This window comes from Cherax quadricarinatus, chromosome 32, assembly GCF_038502225.1.
Source record: "Cherax quadricarinatus isolate ZL_2023a chromosome 32, ASM3850222v1, whole genome shotgun sequence".
Lineage (NCBI taxonomy): Eukaryota > Metazoa > Arthropoda > Malacostraca > Decapoda > Parastacidae > Cherax > Cherax quadricarinatus.
Genome location: NC_091323.1, coordinates 32,986,862 through 33,008,432, shown reverse-complemented (window position 1 = coordinate 33,008,432; position 21,571 = coordinate 32,986,862). Strand labels below are relative to the sequence as shown.

The 21,571-nt window shown below is 36.8% G+C and overlaps 1 protein-coding gene across 6 annotated transcripts in view; it reads right to left on the bottom strand.

Moving 5' to 3' along the window:
- LOC128690234 (uncharacterized) overlaps nt 1-21,571 on the bottom strand; it is a 73,165-nt gene that overhangs the window by 44,951 nt on the left and 6,643 nt on the right. For 4 of the 6 annotated variants that reach the window (XM_053778806.2, XM_053778807.2, XM_053778808.2 and 1 more), the window contains exons 2-3: nt 5,715-10,359; nt 1,435-1,572 (exon numbers count right to left, since the gene is read on the bottom strand). In XM_053778806.2, coding sequence (XP_053634781.2) covers nt 1,435-1,572; nt 5,715-10,355 — 4,779 coding nt within the window. In that variant the 5' untranslated portion in view covers nt 10,356-10,359. The remainder of the gene's footprint in view (nt 1-1,434; nt 1,573-5,714; nt 10,360-21,571) is intronic. The other 2 variants (XM_053778810.2, XM_053778811.2) reach the window with 1 other exon arrangement.

Here is a 21,571-nt window from a genome sequence, read left to right as displayed (position 1 = left end):
TATGTCCAATACTCATCATTTTTTTTGTTTTTGCAATTTTCTCTACACTCTGAACACCTCATCTCCATGTCAGAACATACATCAGACAATGTCCCTCCTTCACTGCTGCCATATAAAAATACAGCAGCAACAACAGCATATATCTAACAAACCCAATGGCATGACATTATATACTCTCTCACACACTACCACACCACAGTGTAGTTTTTCACTTAACAAAGTTTTGTTATTGTGTTCACTTCCAATACTAGTGTCTGTTAAATAAATAATTTATGATTTTAAAATACTGAACAATTTAATAAGATGATGTGAGCAAAGTACTGCATGATAAAGAGACCTAGAGAGGGAATATTCCATCTTTATTTTCACTGTCAGCTTTGTAAATTTTCACATTACATTCCGCGATGTAGCTACTTGAAAAACTAAACTGCCAGTTACCATGTAAATGCAGTCATCAAAATTCTTCACAATTTATTATTATGACCCAAATATTTCAACAACTATGAGTGACTTCTGGAGATTCATTTATTTTTAGTAATTAAATACTTTATAAACAAATAATAAACAAACTAGGTGTCTGCTATTTACATTTTCATGTAAAAGTTTTGTTTATAATAATAAAAATTGAAGAATAAAGTCACAATATTGTGGTTTCAACAATTTACAACAGACCCATAAAATGAAGATGAAACTAGACAACATGATGGCCCATCCTAAACCCTCCCAACCCATCCTATGACCTGACTCCATAATGGCCCAAGAAAGGTCATCCTGAACCATTATCAAGTGATGACCCCTTAATGATCTGTGACTTACCAACACAATCAAATTTCGTCTCCAATATGTGGGATAATTGTGAATTAATAATTATTATGAGTTGCAGCAACTTTTATGAAAGCCTATAGTAGTGACTATACTAAACACTGTATCTTCCCTCTTACCAAAGTTGAACAAATGACTATACTGAACACACTATTTTTCCCCCTTACCAAAGTTGAGCAGGTGACTATATTCAATAAACTGTATCTCCTCCCTTATCAAGGTTGAACAACTAACTATAGTCATTACAGCACATAAAGAATACCATATCTCATTTGCAAGGTTGAACAACTGACTGTACTCAGTATAGTATTGAACAGCTTATCCTAATTCATTACCAAGGCTTTGAACAAGTTTTTCCTATACAACCCTACAACAAAAACTAAATAGACATAATCAGACGAACATAAGCTACCTGAAGCAACTGCTCTCATGTTAAAAGAAGAAAATATTTTTTACAGATATCTGCATACCTACTATGCCTGCAAAAAGTAACAAAAATATAAAATGGTCTGATTTCCAGGCCAACCCACACTGAAACAGTGATCATTTTCATACCCTTTTCCCACCTTCCACTCCCAGCACCTAACATCTCTCTTAACCATCCTGCCTCACCTGGTGGGATAATGTGGCCTGACTCTCTTTGTTGTCTGGCTCCACAATAGAACCTTTCTGCTGCTTCTTAAGCTTAGACAAGTTGGTTGAGCCAGATGCCAGTAGCTGAAGTGTCTCCAGGCTGGTATTAACTGCTCCCTGTAATATTATAGCTTCATTGGTTCGTTCAATGACCATGGATTTTGAAACTTCCAGGTTTCAACTACTTCTCTACAAGGTGATAGCAAAGAGAGAGGAAGCACACTGCTATGGTCATAAACAGGCAAGAGTCTACACAATTATGCTTTGTATATAAGCAATGTAGGGATAACTATGTAAGCCTATGTAAGTCATGCAGCTGAAGCACCATCTTGAGAGCCCTTCACCAAGCTAGCTGGAGTCACATCATTTTCTAAGATATCACAATACGTACTTAATAAAAAAAGAATCGACTCTGCTCTTAACAAAAGAAAAATGAAGGATCTTTGTGACCAAGCCAACAGGTATAAGATGAATGTTACAAGACTAATAATATATGAAGCAATACCAACAATTATGTTTGCTTACATAATAAATGTTCTTATTTTTGTTACCATTAGTGACATGTAGTCACAAAACAAAACCCATTTTTCTTACACATACTGTATCTTCTAGTAAACTTTAAAACTTATGAATAACAAAGAAACAGCAAGAAAACTTAGCAAATGAACTAAAGTTAATTATAACCTTTCTATGTAAAACAATGTAGCCAATGATGGGAGATAAGCAACATGAAACTCACTGTATATGTAGTGACAATAATGATATTTTTCTCCATGTAAAACACAAACAAGATCACATTATAACCTTATAATATGACCTCCAAATATGCTAGTCCTTTTCATAATTCACTACTACATGTAGTATCGTACAGTTTAAAAAATAAAATGTTGTTGCCTTCAGTCTCACTTGATAAATGCATTGAAAAGCAGGAACAATCCATCTTTTATAACTGTTCCACTCAGTTTAGTAGGTTCATTATCTAATATAAAATATTCCAGTTTTTAACACTGAGTATTGTAGCAAAAATAAGAAAGTATATTTAGCACTCAAAGTTCAAAATGACTTTGCATACTGTGAACAATATTGTACTGTGTAGTGCACATTTAATATAAACTATCAATGTATTCAGTCGAGTCACCAACATTGTATGAGGTGTTAAGATTTCCTCACAATAAGCATTAGAAAAGCAAGACACAGGATAAAAAAAAAATCTAAAAAATAAATAAATAAATAAATAAATAAATAAACAAATACATGCCTTAACACCCGAGTTAATAAAAAATATTTAATCTGTGTATTTGGTTATATATTTTTTTTTCTTTCATGCAGTCATTTTTTTCATCCAATATTAAAACCTGACACAAAATTAGTGCCATTACTGCTGGTGATTAAGACCTGATATCCAGGACCCATTGCTGATTCAAGTAAACTGCAGACTTAATTACAGTTTGTGTACTGTTTCGTAGTCTGAAATTACTACTACTAATATTTGTTTTATAGTGAACTTAATCAATCAGAGAGAAATGTTCAAGTGTATTTAATATCAAATTCAACTCTTAATTTTTTAAATATTGTTATTATTATTTATGGCTTATTAATTTTCTAATCTGTTTAATCTTCAGATAATAAGGAAAAGAATTAACATTTTTTAGATTAAAGCCTATTAAATAGTCTTATCACAGGAGAAAATCATGCATATATTGTGATAGTAACAGGTTAAAAAAGCTAAGGGGGTAGAAACCCATATGTTCTTGTATTATATATAATTATGAAAACAAGTACGTTGGAAGATTTCAGAAATCAAGAACATCAGAAAGGAAGAAGAGGGTGCACAAGTTCTGGCAGAGGTGCACCTTCCTGAGAGATACATATAGTTTTAGTTGCAACAGTGCAATGCAGAGTACTTCAGATTGTTTTAAATTTTAGAGGTTTGAAAAACAGCAATGCAATGATGAGCCAATTTATAAACCCTCATGGGCTGGCAGTTGTTATACTTTGGGGATTCTCCAAGCATCAACTAAATCAGCACGTTAAAAGAATTGCAAAAAACAGCAAAGTTTAGTATTGTGCAACATTTTATGGATATAATGAAATCAACATTGAAATTATATTAATTAATCCCTTCAGGGTTTCGGCCGTACTAGTACGGCTTACGCACCAGTGACCATGACGTACTAGTACGCCTAAATTCTAGCGCCCTCAAATCTAGTGAGAGAAAGCTGGTAGGCCTACATATGAAAGAATGGGTCTATGTGGTCAGTGTGCGCAGTATAAAAAAAATCCTGCAGCACACAGTGCGTAATGAGAAAAAAAAACTTTGATCGTGTTTTTGGATTAAAACAGTGACTTTGCACTGTATTTTCGTATGGTATTTATTGTTGTATTCTACTTTTCCTGGTCTCATTTTATAGAATGGAAGACATATTATAGAAATTGAGATGATTTTGACTGGTTTTACAATGAAAGGTACCTTGAAATTGAGCTCAAAGTAGCAGAAATGTTCGATTTTTACCAAAGTTCAAAAGTAAACAAATCATGCTATGCGTCCAATACACGTCAACTGGTGAGTCTAATATTCTTTCACAAGTGCACTGATATTATTTTTAACATTTCTACACTAATGCAGTAGTCTGCATAACAGTAAATCTTCTATTTTTTTTTTTTTGTGAGAATAAAAATTCAAAGTGAAAAGCAAAAGAATGTAAGAGGGGCCTGGGGATGTGACTAATGAACAGAGGAAATGTTATTTTAGTGCCAGGAATGTCTTTCTTGTTTATTCTGGACCCTATTTGGAAATTGGCATCTTTTGAAATTTGTGCCAAATTGGCAAAATTGCTAAATTCTGACCACTGTATTGGATAGTTGAAATCGGTAAATGGGTGGTTTCTTGTACACATTCGATAGAAAAAATAGAGTTCTAGCGAAATAGTTATGATTTTTGTCGATAAGTACACTGGAATTGACTGAAAATAGGGCTCAAAGTGGGCAAAATCGCCAATGCGCAAACATTGTCGAGGCCACTAACTTCGTGAGAGCATAATTCCGTAAGTTTTCCATCAAATTTCATACTTTTGGTATCATTATGATCGGGAAAAGATTCTCTATCTTTTCATAAGAAAAAATAATTTTTTTTTTTAAATTTGGGGGACCCTGAGAACAAGTCTCGGAGAGGGCCTCTGGACCCTGAAAGGGTTAAGAATACAGTTTATCCACTAAAGTTTGTATTTCAAAAGTCCATTATATCAAAATTTGGTGTACTGGGGATTCACTACATTGTGACTTTAGCTAGCTCTGTGGTCTTACAAGCTAGTGAACCGCAATAATGTATCCCAGTAGTAATTATTATAATTACAGAGAAGCACTAAAGCACTGGGGGTCATACAGCATCTAGGGGGTGAGAGGCAGTCAGGGTCGAGCCAGGGAAGGCAATAGTATCTCTAATTCTTTAGATCAAGAACTTTTCATCAGCAGCAACGTACTCCCCTCTCCCTCCTCCTCCCATCAAGGAATCAGGAGTTGAACATAAGATTACACGAACAGTTCACAATCTGAAGTACTCCAACATTTACTACTGACAACACTAAGAAAACCCTAAGATGATGTCTCACAAATTTTATGAATACAAATATAAAATACAAATACTATAGGAATAATATAAAATAATGCAAAAAAACTTTAACAAAACCTCCAGACAAGACTAGTATGTAATGCATAATTGGCTAATTATTAATTAAACTTTTAATCATCAGTGTTGACTAGGAAGCTATAGCTTGAACACAAAACTTAGACAAATGAGCATAAACATTGTATCAAATTCATTTCTGTTTTCTATATGACTAAATTGAGATGAAAATTAAATATGCTGCATTAGCCGAATAGAAAATTTGGGTTAATTTGTTGTTTTAGCCAAAGAAAACATCTAAGTATTTGTATTGCAAATTTTGGTCAAAGCAACTGGTTGCCTTTATATGAAAAATAATGATACAATTAAAATTTGGGATATAATTTCCCAATAATGAGTATTTATAATGAACATTTTTATTAATTACAGCTACTGGCAAGTATTTGCTAATACATGTTTAAGTATTCAGTACTGTCTTGTAAGATATTATATTGAAAAGAAACTGATAAATATTACATACTTTGACAACAGCAGAACACAAAAGCTTAAGTCACATTATCCTAGTAGGAAATATATCACCCAAGAGAAGAGAGATTTTTTAAAAATTTATCACTCATGAATAAATCAAATATCTTACCTGAGGTGTAATGATCTGATATTGACCACTGGTCACTGGGCTTCCTGCACCACTGTCTCCTGTGCTGTTGGACTTGCTACTTGCACAAGAAGCTGGAGAAGTGCCAGATGACTTGGGGCCTCCCCGTAAGCTCAGTGGTGGCGGCGGCCTAGTGCTGGGACTTTTTGATGCCCCACTGCCAGCAAGCTGAACCATCATTTTAGCCCCAGGAAGTATGGGACCAAAAGGCATTGGTCCAGGATGAGAAGTACTGGAGTGACCCGGAGCTCTAGTCAAGCGAGGTAAACCTTGAAGACGAGGGGTCACCGGAATCGTTACCATAGGGGGTTTACGAACTGGGGAAGCAGATGGGGTAGTGGGCTCTTGTCCTTCTTCCTTCTCAGGAGTGCGTTTTGGTCGTCCTTTGCGAGTCGGTATGCCACCTTCAGTGCGGTGAGCATTAGTTTCATCAAGCTGGATTATAGCAAGATAACAATCATATTTTTCATAATTTTTCTCTCCTGTCTCATCAGTGATAATAACTTGGGCTTCTTGATGGCTGCTGTCTCTGGATGTTTTCAACTTTATATGTTTAGTAATGTCCCATCTCCAGTTCGACTTGTAGCCACACTCTGAACAATTATATGGCTTCCTATTGAAGTGTCCAACAATGTGTACATGAAACCTTGATGCTGTAGTAGCCCAGAAACTACACTGTGGGCATCTGTAAACTCTCTTGCTATAATAATGGCGACCTTGGGGTGTGGGGCTCTCAATGTAGTCAAGAGGACCATCATATAAAGCTGGGCTTTTAGTACCTGAACTTCTTCCTGATACTTTCTTAGAAACATCTGTGGAAGCCTTTTTCTTAACTTTTTCTTTACTTTCATTACTTGGGGTACTGTCTTTACTCACTTCTGTACTCTGTCCACCTTCCTGGAGCTTAAAGTGATTCCATACAAATACTCTGTTTTCCATGGGATGTTTATCATCCTCTTCCTCATCATCATTATTCTTGGTTGGAGCGCTGTTGTTCAACTTGTTAGCACTGTCAATGTTGTCATCCTTAAAGTCAACATCATCATTATCATCAGCCGGAGTATCTGCCTTGCCACTAGAATGTGAATCCTCGTTTTCGTCAAGCCGCCCACCGCTCGGCCGTCTCCCTGAATCAGTTATTTGATTTTTCCGAGCTTCTGGACACAACTTTAGGTGATTTACGAGATCGTCTGTGGTTTTACACCTATGGCGACAGAATTGACAACGGGTTGAGAGTGAGGCAGATGCATATATATTTTTTGCACTCAAGTGCAATTTCTGATGACGAACTGATTCTGAAAGGCATTTTGATTCGTGTCCACAAAACTGGCACACCAAATTTTGCACATTAGATGTTGGCATTCTTTCTTGTAACTTTTCAAAAAAGGAAAGACCTTTCTTCTTACTAGAATCTTTAGATGAAGGTGATTCTTTCGAGTCTGAAGACTGATCTTCTGGAGGTTCAACTGATGCCTCTCGACTTGCACTTCTGCTCTCTCGTTCTTGAATAGTTATCTTCTTTTCAGGAGCTTCATCTTTCTTTATCTCAGAACCATTGTCTTCTGCAACATGTATTTTAGCAATGTCTACATTTTTTAACTCTGCAGATATATTTTTATAGTCTGGCTCAGGAAATTGCAAGATTTGACTCAATACATCATCACTGGAGGCTGCTCTTGATCGTTTTGAAGTTTTGACAGATTTCTTGGCCTTCTTGGTGTGGACTTCATATTTGGGCAGAGGGATACTGTGAATTTTCTTCTCGTGACGTGCCACTTCATTTTTAAAAGCTGCCTTAAATGTGCAATAATGGCACTTAAAGGTCTTTATGTACACATTGCCATGACGATGAACAACATCATCTGGATGAATAAAATCTTCCTCAAAGTTGTGACGCTCATTAAGCTCTTGAAAAAATGTATCTTTTACCTTTGGTGTTTTTGTCTTCATTTTTTTCAAGGTAATTTTAATCTTTGGCTTCTTTCTTTTCGGTTCTCCATCTTCATCCTTACTATCTTCAGCATTTGGGTGCAAATCGTCTTGGTTTCCCATATCAATATTTGACACACGGAAACTGTTATTGCCATTGTGATGACTTTGAGAGCCATCGAGCATGGAGGGGGAGTCAGGTGGATCACAACCAGGTAACATGAGAGCATCAGGGTGCTCATCTCTTTCTAAACGCAAAAGTTCCATCTCTTGATCATCAGACGTACAATCTGCCGGATCACTGATGCCTATGGTACGCCGCATCTCCCTCTCACGGATCTGTTCAGCTGTTAGGTGGTGGTTTGATATGTGTACCGTAAGGCTTTGTTTGATCTGTGCAGTAAAATTGCAAAGATGGCACTTATGCTCTCCACAATCCTCTGTGTGATTTTTCAGGTGACGATCTAGATTCCATCGATATGGTGTTCGAAAGTCACAATAGTCACACTTGAGGATAGGCAACTGGTGATACTTCATGTGCTTGGTATAACGTCCCTTGAGATGGGTAACATAATTACATTTAACACAGCGAAAGAATCTACGCTTTAGATGATAGGAAGTTTCGTGTCTGTTGAGTAGTTTGCGACTTTTACAAGAGTAATCGCAGTGTTCACAGTAGTGCAATTTCTTATCATCACTCTTAACTGGAGATTCATTCAAATCGACTTGACTATCTTCTTCTTCCTCCATTCCATCCCAGGCATCAAAAGCACATTCAGAACTTCTGGGTGATTTGCCAGGACTACTTCTTGTGGATCTACCTGGAGAAACACTTGCCCTTGTAGACTTCACTGGTGAAACTTTTGCCCGTGGTGATTTAGATCGTCTTTTATATGGACTGCTAGATTGCTTTCGCTTGATCTTCAATTTGTGAACCATTCGAGCATGCCGAATCAACTTCTGCTGATTCTTAGAAGCATAAATACACTGAGGACATTCAAATACTTTCATCCTTTCTCCATGCTCATCTCGAAGGTGATAGAGGTGTTCTCGAGGGTTCTGGGTATTTATTCCACAATGAACACAGCAGTAGTTACGCTTCAGACGGCACTGAGGAAGAGACTTCCCATCAGAGAGAGAGCCATTGATAATATCTTCTGGATTCAGTTCCTCTTCATCATTTAGCTCATCTTCATCTTCAGTGCCAGCATTGCCATTAACATCGTCCCCTTCAACATCATCCTCCTGTCCACCCTCAGCTTCAGGTACATCAACTTCCATGGATTCTTCATGATGAGGGGGCTCTTCTCTTTCAGCCTGTTCACTGTCTTCCACATCTTCCTGCTGAACAAATGTACCACCATCTGTTTCATCAACATCTAAACTTTCAACATCTATCAACTCATCACTGTCTGATATTTCTCCATCGTCTTGCATTTCCTGCTCCTCTTCATGATCCAGTGTTGGATCTCCTAGCTTGTCAGGTGCACACTGAAGTTCACCTGGTGCAGTTTCATCAACATTCATTGCTTCAGCTTCATCCTCCTGGATAGGAGTGATGTCACTCCCAGAGTGAATTCTGGATTCTTCATCTTCCTCTATTCTCCCATTTTCACCATCATTCAAAATCCCATTTTCTTTTGCTAAGGATTCACTTTCCTCTTCTTCATAGATAATCTTATTTTCCTGTTTACCCATGTTAACACCCAATTCAGTTGAACCCAATAAAGCATCTGTGTTACAAGAATCAAATTCTTTAAGCTCACCTTGATGGATTGGTGTAGTACCTTCCTCTTGAGCATTCAAACCTGTTTCTCCCTCCTCTATTACTTCACTATGCTCTAATTCCAATGACTCAACATGCTGCAGTGCATCTGCATGTATTTCTTGCTGGTTATTCACCATTTCTTCTACACATGTGGTTCCTTCCTCCACTGTCTGCTCAGCCATGATGACATCTTGCAAAACACCATTACTTGCAGAAATATTTCCAGAGTCCTGATTATCTTGTGTTTTCCCCTTAATCTCTGCTGTGTCTTCCTGGTCTTCCTGTGTAGAAAGTTCCACTGGTGTTTCCTTGACTTCAACAGTACTTGTCCAAGTGTCCGACTCACAAGCTTGATCCTCTTGTTCTGTCGGAGTGACTAACTTGTCAGCTTCCTCCTCTTGCTGTTCTGTCAGAGTATTCGACTCATCAGCTTCCTCCTCCTGCTGTACTGTTGCAGTGGCTAACTCATCATCCACTTCCTCCTCCTCCTCCTCCTTGGCCTCCTCTTGCTGTTCCACCCGAGGAGTTAATTTATCAGCCTTCTCCTCCTCTTGCTGTTCTACTGGAGGGGTTAACTCATCGACCTCCTCCTCCTCCTCCTCCTCCTCTTCTTGCTGTTCTACTGGAGTGGCTAACTCATTAGCCTCCTCCTCTTGTTCCACAGAAGTGGCTAACTCGACAGCCTTCTCCTCTTGCTCGTCTGCTGAAGCTTTTAACTCATCAGAATTCTCCTCTTGCTGTTCTACCCGAGTTGCTAACTCATCAGACTCCTCCTCTTGCCATTCTGCCGGAGTGGCTAACTCATCAGCTTGTTGCTGTTGCTGCTCTTCTGCACAGTCATCCACTACAGCTTGATTGGGACTCAGCTCTTGAGATTTTTCTTTTGCTTCACCTTGTGACCCTCCTTGCTCATCATCTTCAAGCATCCTCCTGTGGTGATATCAAACACAACTAAAATAGTAAATAAAGCATCTTCAAAAAACAATTCAACGAATTATTAAATAAAACAGCATATAGTAGTGCAGTATAGGAACACACTTTATAAAATATTACTCTGCATAAAGAATGAATAAAAATATTTATTATAATTTTTTTTTACCATGTATAAAATTTATAAATTCTACAAAAGTTTTGACAAAAATATGTCTAAGCAGACTTTACATAAATAATATTGGCCATGTATGTATGTATACACGCACGCACAGGCACATGCATGTGCAAGCACATAAACACATGCACACACAGTATATGACTTTGTACTGTACACCTGAACAGTAATCAATACAATACAATACTGTGTAATACATCAAAAATCTCTCCATTTTTTCCTTTCACATGACTATAAACAATAACATTCCAATTTAAAAGCTCCCTTGCATCCCAATAAACTAAATCACGTCTTAAAAGCAGAAATCTGCAGACAGCCAAGGTTGCAGATGATATAGCAAATGGCTGCCAGTTAAGAAAAAATCAGAATTAGTCTGCATTAAAGGTGGGACAACTGAAGAAGAGTGCAGGCAAAGTATACATGTCAAGGCATTGAAGGAACACCTAATGAGGTTAGTGTGATCTTTGACAAACAAAACGACTGTTCAACCAAGATGAATGGCTATACTCTTGCCTGTGGTCAGAGGCATCTGGGGATCACTTCCATAAAAACAATAAAAAATATATATGATAAATAAAACAATCAATCTTGTCAGATATGTCAAGATGACCTGACAATAACCACAGACTAGTGCAGTGCATTTCTTCCTGAAGATTAATTGGAATTACCTGATGCTCTGGAACCAGTACAACTGCTCGATCTAATTATGTACTGTACTTTTTTTAGCCACATCTGACCGCTGAAGTTTCTGTACATGTTCAAACCAATTTATGTGCTCTACTGTACAACTATAAGAAAATGAAGGCTGAAAATAAATTTCACTGCAATAAATATACCTTGGTTTTCATACACCCCAGTTTTCGTAGGATTCGGTTTTCGATAACTTTTTCCATTGAAATTTTGTCCCAGTTTTCGTACATCACCTCGGTTTTCATAGAGTTGACAATGGTCTGTACCGAACGTGTCTACCTGCCCGCCCATGTCACTTGGTCATTCAAGTGCCAAGTGACTCAGTCTGCTTTTGTTTATCATTGAGTGAGCATCACCTCACATGTTCAGCTGAAACATTTAGTAATCTAGGATTTTGAAGGGTTTGAGGATGACCCTGACGACCCTACGCCTGTTGTAGAATCTACTGTGTCTTTGGGGAAATCCATGGGGTTGGATGTGAGTGGCCAGGATGTGGAAGAGTTAGTGGATGACCACAGAGAAGAGCTAATCACTGAAGAGCTGCAACACCTTCAACTGGAACAGTAACAGATCGCAGCTGAGGAAATTTCTTCAGAGGAGGAAGAGAGGGGAGAATGTGCCTTCTTCAGTGATTAAGGACATGTGTGCAAAGTGGAGTGAGTTGCAAAGTTTTGTTGAGAAATATCACCTTAACAAAGCTGTTGCAAGCCGTGTCTGCAACATGTTCAATGACAATGCCGTGTCCCAGTTTAGGCAAATCTTAAGAGATGCAAGAAACAGATCTCTCTGGACAGATTTTTTGTGCGACAGGGGTACAGTTATTATCAAGCTGGTCCTAGTGCCAGTAAAAGACAAAGAAGGGAAGTAACTCCAGATCAGGCCTTGATCCCTGAAGTCCTTATGGAAGGGGAGTCCCCTTCCAAACAATAACCTCTCCTCCCTCTCCCCTCCTCGCTGTCTTCCATACGCCAACAAAAGTCTTCAATAAAGGTAAAAGTGATGTTAAATGTTCATTTATCCATTTTATTAGTCATTTATATTTATTTCTCATTGTTTTCTGTATGTAAAACTATAGTTACTCCCTACAGAATGTATTTTTTGTTAATATTTTTGAGTGTCTTGAACGGATTAATTGGATTTACATTTTTTCTTATGGGAAATAATGCTTCAGTTTTCACACAGGTCAGTTTTCGTCAGACTTTCAGGAACAAATTAATCACGAAAACCAAGGTTCCACTGTACCCTATTAGGAAACATACAGGAATGTGAAGCTAAGTGTATACTGCATTAAGCAGAACTTTCTAAGATTTACCTGTCTTCTTACATCTTTATAAGATAAGAAAATGCAATGCTCCTGCCAGAGCACAAAATAAATAATGTTGAAACATGCTGTGATTGCAGGATGAAGAATTTATTTGAATTACTGTATAAACTGGCTAACCCAAGACAGTCAAGTAATGTGACCAATTACTATCAACTAAATCCTAGGTATCTTTGGACTGAAGTACTAGGTAACAAAAGAGCAGGAGTTAAGAGCCTTGCTTAAACATCTCTCACTGTCCAGGATTCCACCCGGTGCTTTCAGCTGTGAGTCAGTGTTACAAGGAAGTTTCTGCATTACACCACAAGTCTCTCTCCAGGTCTCAGTACAATCCATTACTAGTACAAATACTGGACCTCTAAGGAAAATAATAACTTAATGCAAGTTATATAAAGAGCAATTTAATCTGACTGGTTGTGTCTGCTTTGATGAGTTTTAAGAGGCTTTCTACTCCTGGAGTCCAGTCATAGGCCAGGCTCATCTGGTATTAGCCTGGTCAACCTTGCTGTTGCTGCTGGTGGTCTGTAGCCCCACATATCCATCACAGTACAGTACTAATAACTAAGAAATTCTATGAACAACAAGTACAACCACTCCTTGTGTTGAATAACTCAAGTTGGTCCTTCACATTAACTATTTATAGCTGGTACAATATTTATAACGTGTACCAAACAGGAAATATTTGGCAGTACATCGTCCTAAGCAACCATATAACATTCAGGAGTTGAACTATCAATATTAATCGTTAAACTATCTAACTGCAAAGCAATTTACTACATAAGTGCTTAAATGCACAACTTTCTATTACTGTACTTCCAACAACAACAAACAATAATGAAAAGAAGAATATTTTCACAGGTATATTTTCACCCCCATGTTAGACTCCCCTGGGAGAAGAACTTGGCCTTGGCACAAAAACATCTGCTGATTTGTCCAATTATTACTTTGTGGAAGCTACAGTGAGAGGAAAGTGAAGCACAGTCATCCCTCCAAATTCAAGGGAAGGAGGTTACCTTGCTAAGTGAGTATTATTATAAAGAATAAGTGCTAAACCTACATGGGTAATACATCAATGTGGTGTGGTAATGTGTAAGTGCAGGGGTTAGGGTGGGCACAAAATTAAGGTCTAGATAATGCAAAATGCTAATTTCTGTTAAAAAGCCAGAGTGATTTAGCAATGAAGGTGCCAACTTCTGTGAAAAGGTCAATTTAGCAATTTCCATCACTAGAGGTCCTACAAATAATGCAAAATTAAAAAAAAAAAGAAGTGTTTTAGATTTGAGTTCATTTTCTATTTCACAGATCATGTCTTTTTAATAAATAATTCTAATTTACTTAATACTGATATGGCAAAGCCATTCAGCAAGAAAAACATTAGTTAATTTAATCCATTCCCAGGCTGCCCACCATTAAAAAAATGCACAATCGAAACCCACCAATAAGGGAGCCAGCAAATTTGGAGGGATGCTTGTACAAGAAAAGTGAGTAAAAAGAGAAAGAGTAAATGAAAGACAGAGATGGTTAGTGAGCAATTCAATTCAATTCAAGTTTATTCTCTATAAGGGTTACAATGTGGGGTTTACAGGCTTTGGGTATTTTGTGGTTTACATGTTATAAAATACTAATTACAGAGGGGGCCACTAGGACACCTAGCATGGCTAGGCATTTCCAGCAGACTTAGATTAATTCTTAACATTAAATCCTTACAGATTATGGTATTAAGGCTAAGTGACTACATCATAATTTGTGAGTTTAGCAATGTGAATGCTTTTGTTTTCGCACAATACAAGGTGTCTATATTTGAGTATCACAGGCAAACTTATGACTAGTTAGGATTTATTATTTTAAGATTAAGATTAGTATTTCTGGGTTTATAGTCAGTGGGTGAGTGTGTGTAATTTTGAACCACCAGGTGGTTATCATGTAGTTAGTTGTCGGGGTGGATCAGGGAGATAAGATGTTTTCTAACTGTAGTTTTGAAAGTGATGAATGTGTCTGCAGTTCTAGTTTTCAGGTAGGGTGTTCCAGATTTTAGGTCCTTTGAAATACATTGAATTTTTGTAAAGGTTTAGTCGAACACAGGGAATGTCATAGAGATGTTTGTGTCTAGTGTTATGCCTGTGGATCCTGTCACAACAATCAAGAAAGCATTTTAGGTCAAGGTTAATATTGGAATTTAAGGTCCTGTAGATATAGATTGCACAGTAGTAAGTGTGGATGTTCTGAACAGGGAGTAAGTTTAGATCTATAAAGAGTGGGAGGGGGGTGTTGCCAGGGATGGGATTTAGTGATTATTCTTACTGCGGGTTTTTGTTGGGTTATTATTGGTTTTAGGTGTGTTGCTGCAGTTGAACCCCAAGCACAGATAGCATAGGTGAGGTATGGATATATAAGTGAATGGTATAGTGTGAGAAGGGCAGTTTGCGGTATGTAGTATCGTATCTTGGAGAGGATCCCCACCGTTTTGGATACTTGTTATGTGTTGGATATGGGTGCTAAAATTTAGGTTGTTGTCGAGGTATAGGCCCTCATTATGTCTGGCAATTAGAGTGTTGTCGATCTTAATGTTAAGTTGCGCAACACCTGCTCTGCTACCAAACATAATATAGTAGGCTTTGCCAGTGTTAAGTGTAAGTTTATTGGCTGCCATCCAAGTCGATATTTTGAGCAGCTCCTCGTTAACAATGGTGTTGAGGGTGGCAAGATTAGGGTGGGAGATGACATAAGTCGTGTCGTCAGCAAAGAGAATGGGTTTCAGATGTTGGGATATGTTTGGAAGGTCATTGATGTAAATGAGGAAGAGCAGGGGTCCAAGGACACTTCCCTGCGGAACTCCAGTATCAAGTGGCTGTATTGATGAGGCTGTGTCTTTAATGGTGACATACTGATACCTATTAGAAAGGTAGGATTTAAAATATGCAAGCGCATGGCCTCTTATACCATAGTGGTCAAGTTTGTGGAGTAGGATGCCGTGGTCTACTGTGTCAAACGCTTTTCTTAGGTCAATAAAAATTCCTAGCAGATATTCCTTATTTTCCAATGCTGTGTAAAGCAGGTCTAGCATTTTTATAATTGCATCATTAGTGCTTTTATTTTTCCTGAATCCAAATTGGCAGGGGTTGAGTATGTTTTGTGACGTTATAAATGAATATAGTCTCCTGTGCACGAGTTTCTCGAAGATTTTGGATAGCAATGGTAAGTTGGATATTGGCCTATAGTTGTTTATGTCTGTAGGGTCACCACCTTCATGTATTGGTGTAACCCTTGCTGTCTTGAGTAGTGTCGGGAAAATGCTAGTTTCTAGTGACTCGTTAAAAAGTAATGTAATAGCATGTGAAAGGACATGGGGCGCTCGCTTGTACAATAATGGTGGGACCTGAGACAGATTCCCCCGAGTTATTTTTAAGTGACTTTATGATCGCGGTGACTTCCGTGGGCTCAGTTGGTACAAGATAGAAGGCATTTGGGAAATTCCCATCTAGGTAGTCCCCGGCACAGGCATTGGTACGTGGGATTTTACTGGCGAGATTCGATCCTATGTTTGAGAAGAAGTCGTTTATCTTGTTAGCTGTATCAGTGGGATGCAGTGGTGTTTCATGAGGTTTAGTTAGAACAATATTCTTGTTTTTTTTAGTTTGTGGGTTCCCAGAATCTGGGAAAGTGTTTTCCAGGTCTTTTTTATGGGCCAAGGCAAAAGAAAATGTGGTGGTGTGGATTCATGACTGCAATGTTTGAGCTGGCAGGAAAGATTTGAGAAGAGGAATGATGGACGTAAAATGTGGTGAGGGAGAAAATGTAGCACTTGGAAAGCTTTTACAATATAAAAAAGATACAAGGCAGAGTATATTAGGAGATGAGAAAGAGTGGTGAGATATTGCAAAATAAAAGAAAAGGAAAAGAATGAATGGGAGAGTAAGCAAATCTTCATCAGCAAATTTTGTTGAGAATAAAAAAGTTATAAAAAAAGTAATAATAAAAAAAAAGACATTCTCCAGAATGGCAAGAACTTGAACCATAATATTAACCAGGAAGCTACTTCTAATATACATGACAAACTGCAAGTATAAGAACAAAATCCACAAGTCAGCCACAACTGCTTCACAACTCAATTTCAGAATTTCTGAAAAACCAGCAAAAAACGTGATGCTGTAGCCCTTACCTTGTGGTAGCCACTTTTTACAACTGACTCAGAGCCTTAGAACAAGCCATCTTTGTATATAAGCTGTATTTACCATGTACAAGGTGCATTTAAGCATACTGGATATATCATATAACATTTGAACCATAATGTCTAGATGTGAAAATGCGTATGAAGGTTAGGTAAGCTTTGTTAGTCAACAGAACAAGTGTTTCCTGATGCAGGTCTTAGTCGTATGATGACCTGCAACTGGAGCTTTTGATCATCTGACCAGGGCCTTCTGCTGGCTTATCCCTCCACCCTTTTAAAAATTATGGTTATGATTACAAATGAGTATGAAGTATATTAAATCTCTATTAATTTTAATTTACCATGAAGAGTGTGATGTATTAATTTTTTTATATATGAAGTTATTAAAACACTTAAAATATCTAAATTTATTTTTCTTTACATATTTTTAAGCATTAATATTTACTGTTAAATAAAGCCAAAAACTTACCTTTGACATGATCAGAAATTTATCAATGACGCACCTGGCTTTTTTCCTTTTTTGTCTCTCAACCATCATCCAAATAATAAGATATTACAAGCATCTCAATGGAAATAAAGTCACTTCATCTCACTTTTTTGGAGATTATTCTAGGTAATTTACACATGTTATTATGTGGAAGAAATCACAAACCACATGACTGCAAACATGAAAAAAATACCAGTGAAAACAGGAAATAAAACCTGAGTGTTTTCATGTGCTTACACAAGTTTCATGTGCTTACACAAGTTTCATGTGCTTACACAAGTTTCATGTGCTTACACAAGTTTCATGTGCTTACACAAGTTTCATGTGCTTACACAAGTTTCATGTGCTTACACAAGTTTCATGTGCTTACACAAGTTTCATGTGCTTACACAAGTTTCATGTGCTTACACAAGTTTCATGTGCTTACACAAGTTTCATGTGCTTACACAAGTTTCATGTGCTTACACAAGTTTCATGTGCTTACACAAGTTTCATGTGCTTACACAAGTTTCATGTGCTTACACAAGTTTCATGTGCTTACAGAAGTATGTTTCATGTGCTTACAGAAGTATGTTTCATGTGCTTACAGAAGTATGTTTCATGTGCTTACACAAGTTTCATGTGCTTACAGAAGTATGTTTCATGTGCTTACAGAAGTATGTTTCATGTGCTTACAGAAGTATGTTTCATGTGCTTACACAAGTATGTTTCATGTGCTTACACAAGTTTCATGTGCTTACACAAGTATGTTTCATGTGCTTACACAAGTTTCATGTGCTTACAGAAGTATGTTTCATGTGCTTACACAAGTATGTTTCATGTGCTTACACAAGTTTCATGTGCTTACACAAGTATGTTTCATGTGCTTACACAAGTTTCATGTGCTTACACAAGTATGTTTCATGTGCTTACACAAGTTTCATGTGCTTACAGAAGTATGTTTCATGTGCTTACAGAAGTATGTTTCATGTGCTTACACAAGTATGTTTCATGTGCTTACACAAGTTTCATGTGCTTACAGAAGTATGTTTCATGTGCTTACAGAAGTATGTTTCATGTGCTTACAGAAGTATGTTTCATGTGCTTACAGAAGTATGTTTCATGTGCTTACAGAAGTATGTTTCATGTGCTTACAGAAGTATGTTTCATGTGCTTACAGAAGTATGTTTCATGTGCTTACACAAGTATGTTTCATGTGCTTACACATGTTTCATGTGCTTACAGAAGTATGTTTCATGTGCTTACAGAAGTATGTTTCATGTGCTTACAGAAGTATGTTTCATGTGCTTACACAAGTATGTTTCATGTGCTTACACATGTTTCATGTGCTTACAGAAGTATGTTTCATGTGCTTACAGAAGTATGTTTCATGTGCTTACAGAAGTATGTTTCATGTGCTTACACAAGTATGTTTCATGTGCTTACACAAGTATGTTTCATGTGCTTACACAAGTATGTTTCATGTGCTTACACATGTTTCATGTGCTTACAGAAGTATGTTTCATGTGCTTACAGAAGTATGTTTCATGTGCTTACAGAAGTATGTTTCATGTGCTTACACAAGTATGTTTCATGTGCTTACACAAGTATGTTTCATGTGCTTACACAAGTATGTTTCATGTGCTTACACATGTTTCATGTGCTTACACAAGTATGTTTCATGTGCTTACAAAGGTATGTTTCATGTGCTTACACAAGTATGTTTCATGTGCTTACACAAGTATGTTTCGTGTGCTTACACAAGTATGTTTCATGTGCTTACAAAGGTATGTTTCGTGTGCTTACAAATGTATGTTTCATGTGCTTACAAAAGTATGTTTCATGTGCTTACAAAGGTATGTTTCATGTGCTTACACAAGTATGTTTCATGTGCTTACACAAGTATGTTTCATGTGCTTACAAAAGTATGTTTCATGTGCTTACACAAGTATGTTTCATGTGCTTACACATGTTTCATGTGCTTACACAAGTATGTTTCATGTGCTTACAAAGGTATGTTTCATGTGCTTACACAAGTATGTTTCATGTGCTTACACAAGTATGTTTCATGTGCTTACACAAGTATGTTTCATGTGCTTACAAAGGTATGTTTCATGTGCTTACACAAGTATGTTTCATGTGCTTACACAAGTATGTTTCATGTGCTTACACAAATATGTTTCATGTACTTACACAAGTATGTTTCATGTGCTTACACAAGTATGTTTCATGTACTTACACAAGTATGTTTCATGTGCTTACACAAGTATGTTTCATGTGCTTACACAAGTATGTTTCATGTACTTACACAAGTATGTTTCATGTGCTTACACAAGTATGTTTCATGTACTTACACAAGTATGTTTCATGTACTTACACAAGTATGTTTCATGTACTTACACAAGTATGTTTCATGTACTTACACAAGTATGTTTCATGTACTTACACAAGTATGTTTCATGTGCTTACACAAGTATGTTTCATGTGCTTACACAAGTATGTTTCATGTGCTTACACAAGTATGTTTCATGTGCTTACACAAGTATGTTTCATGTGCTTACACAAGTATGTTTCATGTGCTTACACAAGTATGTTTCATGTGCTTACACAAGTATGTTTCATGTGCTTACACAAGTATGTTTCATGTGCTTACACAAGTATGTTTCATGTGCTTACACAAGTATGTTTCACGTGCTTACACAAGTATGTTTCATGTGCTTACACATGTTTCATGTGCTTACACAAGTATGTTTCATGTGCTTACACATGTATGTTTCATGTACTTACACAAGTATGTTTCATGTGCTTACAAAAGTATGTTTCATGTGCTTACAAAGGTATGTTTCGTGTGCTTACACAAGTATGTTTCATGTGCTTACACAAGTATGTTTCATGTGCTTACAAAAGTATGTTTCATGTGCTTACAAAAGTATGTTTCATGTGCTTACAAAGGTATGTTTCATGTGCTTACACATGTTTCATGTGCTTACACAAGTATGTTTCATGTACTTACACAAGTATGTTTCATGTACTTACACAAGTATGTTTCATGTGCTTACAAAAGTATGTTTCATGTGCTTACAGAAGTATGTTTCATGTGCTTACAAAGGTATGTTTCATGTGCTTACACAAGTATGTTTCATGTGCTTACACAAGTATGCTTCATGTACTTACAAAGGTATGTTTCATGTGCTTACACAAGTATGTTTCATGTGCTTACAAAAGTATGTTTCATGTGCTTACAGAAGTATGTTTCATGTGCTTACAAAGTTATGTTTCATGTGCTTACACAAGTATGTTTCATGTGCTTACACAAGTATGTTTCATGTGCTTACACAAGTATGCTTCATGTGCTTACACAAGTATGTTTCATGTGCTTACACAAGTATGTTTCATGTGCTTACACAAGTATGTTTCATGTACTTACACAAGTGTTTCATGTGCTTACACAAGTATGTTTCATGTGCTTACACAAGTATGTTTCATGTGCTTACACAAGTATGTTTCATGTGCTTACACAAGTATGTTTCATGTACTTACACAAGTATGTTTCATGTACTTACACAAGTATGTTTCATGTGCTTACACAAGTATGTTTCATGTACTTACACAAGTATGTTTCATGTGCTTACACAAGTATGTTTCATGTACTTACACAAGTATGTTTCATGTACTTACACAAGTGTTTCATGTGTTTACACAAGTATGTTTCATGTACTTACACAAGTATGTTTCATGTACTTACACAAGTGTTTCATGTGTTTACACAAGTATGTTTCATGTACTTACACAAGTATGTTTCATGTACTTACACAAGTATGTTTCATGTACTTACACAAGTATGTTTCATGTACTTACACAAGTATGTTTCATGTGCTTACACAAGTATGTTTCATGTACTTACACAAGTATGTTTCATGTACTTACACAAGTATGTTTCAATGTTTCATGTACTTACACAAGTACTTACACAAGTAATGTGCTTACACAAGTATGTCATGTGCTTACACATGTGCTTACACAAGTATGTTTCATGTGCTTACACAAGTATGTTTCATGTACTTACACAAGTATGTTTCATGTACTTACACAAGTATGTTTCATGTACTTACACAAGTATGTTTCATGTACTTACACAAGTATGTTTCATGTACTTACACAAGTATGTTTCATGTGCTTACACAAGTATGTTTCATGTGCTTACACAAGTATGTTTCATGTGCTTACACAAGTATGTTTCATGTGCTTACACAAGTATGTTTCATGTGCTTACACAAGTATGTTTCATGTACTTACACAAGTATGTTCCTCTGAAGCTGTATCTGTAAGCACATGAAAATTCTCAAGTTTTATTTCTTATTTTCACTGTGGTATTTTTTCATGTTACTA